Here is a 3,816-nt window from a genome sequence, read left to right on the forward strand (position 1 = left end):
AATGATTTCCTGAAACCATTTTCACCCAAAACAAACGCACCCTAAGTTATTATCAATGCACATCATAAACCAAGTAATTTGCAAATGACAAATACTTTTTTTTTTTAATCAATATGAAAAATATGTGCCAACTAGACCTATTTCCAATGACCCTTGTTATTTCAAATTGGATAGACTCAATCAGAACCGAGCTCGACCTGCCCGTTTTGCCAATATATTGAAAGTCTAATATAAGTTTTGAATTTTGATCCTATCCGTGAAAAGAACATGACGACATCCTCGACCGTCAGATCACACTTCCTTATGAATCAGTCATATATATACAAAAACCTCGTTTGTTGTGTTGTCTTGCAAAAGCAGCAGCAGCAGCTAGGGTTCCGTGAACTACTAGACGCGTCCTCCTCCTCAGCAGCGACCCAGTGTTGGTTTTTTCATTTCTGAATCGAATCATGGCAACCCAGATGAGCAAGAAGCGAAAGGTCAATGCGTCTCCTCTCCTCTCCTCTCTTCTACTCTCAAAATCGGATAGAATATCCAGATCGTCATCAATCAACTCTACTAATTATTAGTATCTCTTTGTGTGTGTTACAGTTCGTCGCCGATGGGGTGTTCTTCGCGGAGCTTAATGAGGTTCTGACCAGAGAGCTTGCTGAGGATGGCTACTCTGGCGTCGAAGTTAGGGTCACTCCGATGCGCACTGAGATCATTATCAGGGCCACTCGTACTCAGAATGTTCTTGGTATCATCTATAATACACTCTCTTTCTTGCTTGCTTGCTGGGATAATTCGTTGAAAGTTTAAATATTTTAGGACTATCTCATAGTCAATTGGGCATCGATCTTATAGTTTTTCATGCATATATATGTTAGGTATCGGCTAATAGAAGATTTAGGGAAAAGCAACCAACTTAGTGTCTTAATTATGCCTATTTGGATTATCAAAAATTATGCCTATTTGATTATATTATATTCCAAGGTACAATTACGTGGCCCTTTCATCTATGGAACTCAAATTCAACACAATGGTTTGGTTGGTTGGTTTATCAGGTGAAAAGGGAAGAAGAATTAGGGAGCTGACTTCTGTTGTTCAGAAACGGTTCAAGTTCCCAGAGAACAGTGTGGAGCTCTATGCTGAGAAGGTTAACAACAGGGGTCTCTGTGCCATTGCTCAGGCTGAGTCTCTCCGCTACAAGCTTCTTGGTGGCCTTGCTGTCCGAAGGTACATTAAAATCATTGTCATTGTCTTTCTAATGAGCTTTTTTTTTAGAAAAAAAAAATAAATAAAAATTATGGAGTTATTTTTGTGGGTGTTTAATGTGTCTTTTTTTCATCTTCATGCATTTGATATAATAGCTATTTTTATTAGCTTCTTGTTAATTGAATATGCTTTCTTGTGCATTTAGCTTGTTTGATAATGCGGTTGTTCTTTTCTTATGCCTCAGTAATCTTACTTATTCGGGTCATCTTTACAGCAAGTAGGTTACTTATGAATACCTGCCTTGTGTCTGAGGATGACTATATTTTATGGTTCCATCTTTCTGTTTAAGCCAAGGCATGGATTTCATATTCCCTTGGACAGGTTGGATGGAAAATATTTTGAAGATTGTACCTTCATTCTTTAAGGTGGGAAGGAATACTTAGATGTGTCTTTCCTTTAACAATCGTTGCATATATTTGTAGATTGTAGCATTTAATCTTATATGGTAGTGTGATTTTTTGAAACTGTAAATCTCAATTTTCTCACCTAAAATAAATATTATTTTCATCTTGTCTCTTTCTATTTTCAATATATTTTTAGGTTTCCTTATTTTGTAATTTGTACTGCATTGTTGCCATTCTTCCCAGTTAGCTATACTGAAATCTTAGTATTGGAGTTTTTCATTAAGATGGAGTTAAACATTGAAATTGCTCAAAGTTGATTTACGTACACAATGACTAAATTAAAAACAAAAAAAGACCTTTGTATGCATATCGTAGTTACACAGATACTGTTCACCTGTATAATGTCCCCCCTATTCTTCTAATCTTTTCTGTAATTTATATTAAGTACCTGTGAAATTCTTTTGGTTCTTCTGTTATGTGTATGTTGCGTGTCTCACAATCCAGGCCCTTACTAGCATTGTTTTCCCTCTTTGCCTTGCCACATGAGCCTAGGGGTTCCATATCAATGCTCACATTAAAGATCTTGGAGTTAGTCAGGCTTCTTGTGCTATTAACAAGGTGCTTGGAGTTTGGAAAACCCTCCCACATTCCACATCTTTTTTTCCTAATGTTATTTGCGTGGTTACCTTTATTGAAGTGTAGTTAAATTGTGATGTTGTGGGTGGTCATTGCAAATTTTTCCGTAGTTTATGATGGATAGGCAATTGTCTGATGGATTGTCAAGGTCTTTTGTTGAATGTTCTATTATCATCATCCCTTTTGGAAGTTGGAACACCATGTGAAAGTAATTGAAGACGATTATCTATGAATGTTTGATAATTCAACTTAGGTTGTAGCCTGTGGCAATACTATTCGAGTGACAACAAGCTCATTTGTCTTCCTTCTTTATTGATTCTGTTCGTTTAACTGTTCTGTACTGCTTGTATCTCTGTTAATTTTTTTTTTTTTTTTCCTTTGGAGTGTTCGTAGTATACTCCCTGTGAGGCTTGTGTACTTGGGCCTCACCCCAATTTTCTGTTCATACTGGTTAAAAAATCTGGTTATTGGCCTTTCTTTTGAAGCATTATTTGTTCCTGATGTATTTTGGGTGTGGATTTCTCATATTTTAGGGCTTGCTACGGTGTCTTGAGATTTGTCATGGAGAATGGGGCGAAGGGATGTGAGGTATGTCAGGATTTTTTTTTTTCCCTTAAGTGTGGGTGTGTTTCTTTTTGGAATTAATTTTAATTTACTTAAATCTTCACTCAGGTCATAGTGAGTGGAAAGCTCCGAGCGCAGCGTGCCAAGTCAATGAAGTTCAAGGATGGTTACATGATATCCTCTGGTCAACCTGTCAAAGAGTACATTGACTCAGCTGTGAGACACGTTCTTCTTAGACAGGTCAGACTCATTGCTAGCTTCTATATTTTAATTATGGTGCTTGATTTGATAGCTGCTGCTGAAGATTTTCCATAATTTGGTTTGTTTATTTTCTTGGGTCAGGCTATGTTTTTTATAAGGTTAATAATAATTTATATTACTGATATGTTATCTTTTCCTCCCTTTTTAATGATTATAGGGTGTACTTGGTATTAAGGTCAAGATCATGCTTGACTGGGATCCTAAGGGAAAGATGGGGCCAACTACACCATTGCCTGATCTAGTCACCATCCACACTCCCAAGGAAGAGGAGTACACTCCTGCAATTGTGTCGACACCCTCAGAACTTACAGTAGCATAAAACCAGAAATGGATGTTTCTGCACAACTTTCATGTTTTCCCTTATCATAGCTTTTTGTTTTATTCTATTTCCGGGCTTGAGGATACTAGATACTTTGAAGAAGCTTTCTTGTCAGGGTTTTCAGATTTTAGTTCTGCTGACTTCAATTTTGTTTTCGTGGTAAGAGCAATCACATCAGTTAGTGTATTTTACACATCCATTTTTACACTAAAAACCTACTTTTTCTATTTTACACATCCATTTTTACAAAACTCCCACATCAATTTATCTATTTTATCATCTCTTTTAAATACTCAATTTTTTCAATATTTCTCTCAACTACCCCTTTTATATACGCGTGCTCTATCTCTCTCTACCCATTTTTCTGATTTGTTGCTCTCTCTCTATACCCATCTCTCTACCCATCTCTATACTCATTTCTAAACGTAGATCAAC

General features: G+C 36.6%; 1 protein-coding gene across 1 annotated transcript; it reads left to right on the forward strand.

Moving 5' to 3' along the window:
- Window positions 1-337: 337 nt before the first annotated feature.
- Window positions 338-3,608, forward strand: LOC115968190 (40S ribosomal protein S3-2). The gene is made up of 6 exons (XM_031087504.1): window positions 338-479; window positions 592-739; window positions 1,047-1,218; window positions 2,771-2,825; window positions 2,910-3,041; window positions 3,220-3,608. Exons 1-6 carry the CDS (start codon window positions 450-452, stop codon window positions 3,379-3,381), a joined length of 699 nt encoding a protein of 232 aa, XP_030943364.1. The 5' UTR covers window positions 338-449; the 3' UTR covers window positions 3,382-3,608.
- The last annotated feature ends 208 nt before the right edge of the window (window positions 3,609-3,816 follow it).

The sequence above is a fragment of the Quercus lobata genome, chromosome 2 (genome assembly GCF_001633185.2).
Source record: "Quercus lobata isolate SW786 chromosome 2, ValleyOak3.0 Primary Assembly, whole genome shotgun sequence".
Taxonomy (NCBI): domain Eukaryota; kingdom Viridiplantae; phylum Streptophyta; class Magnoliopsida; order Fagales; family Fagaceae; genus Quercus; species Quercus lobata.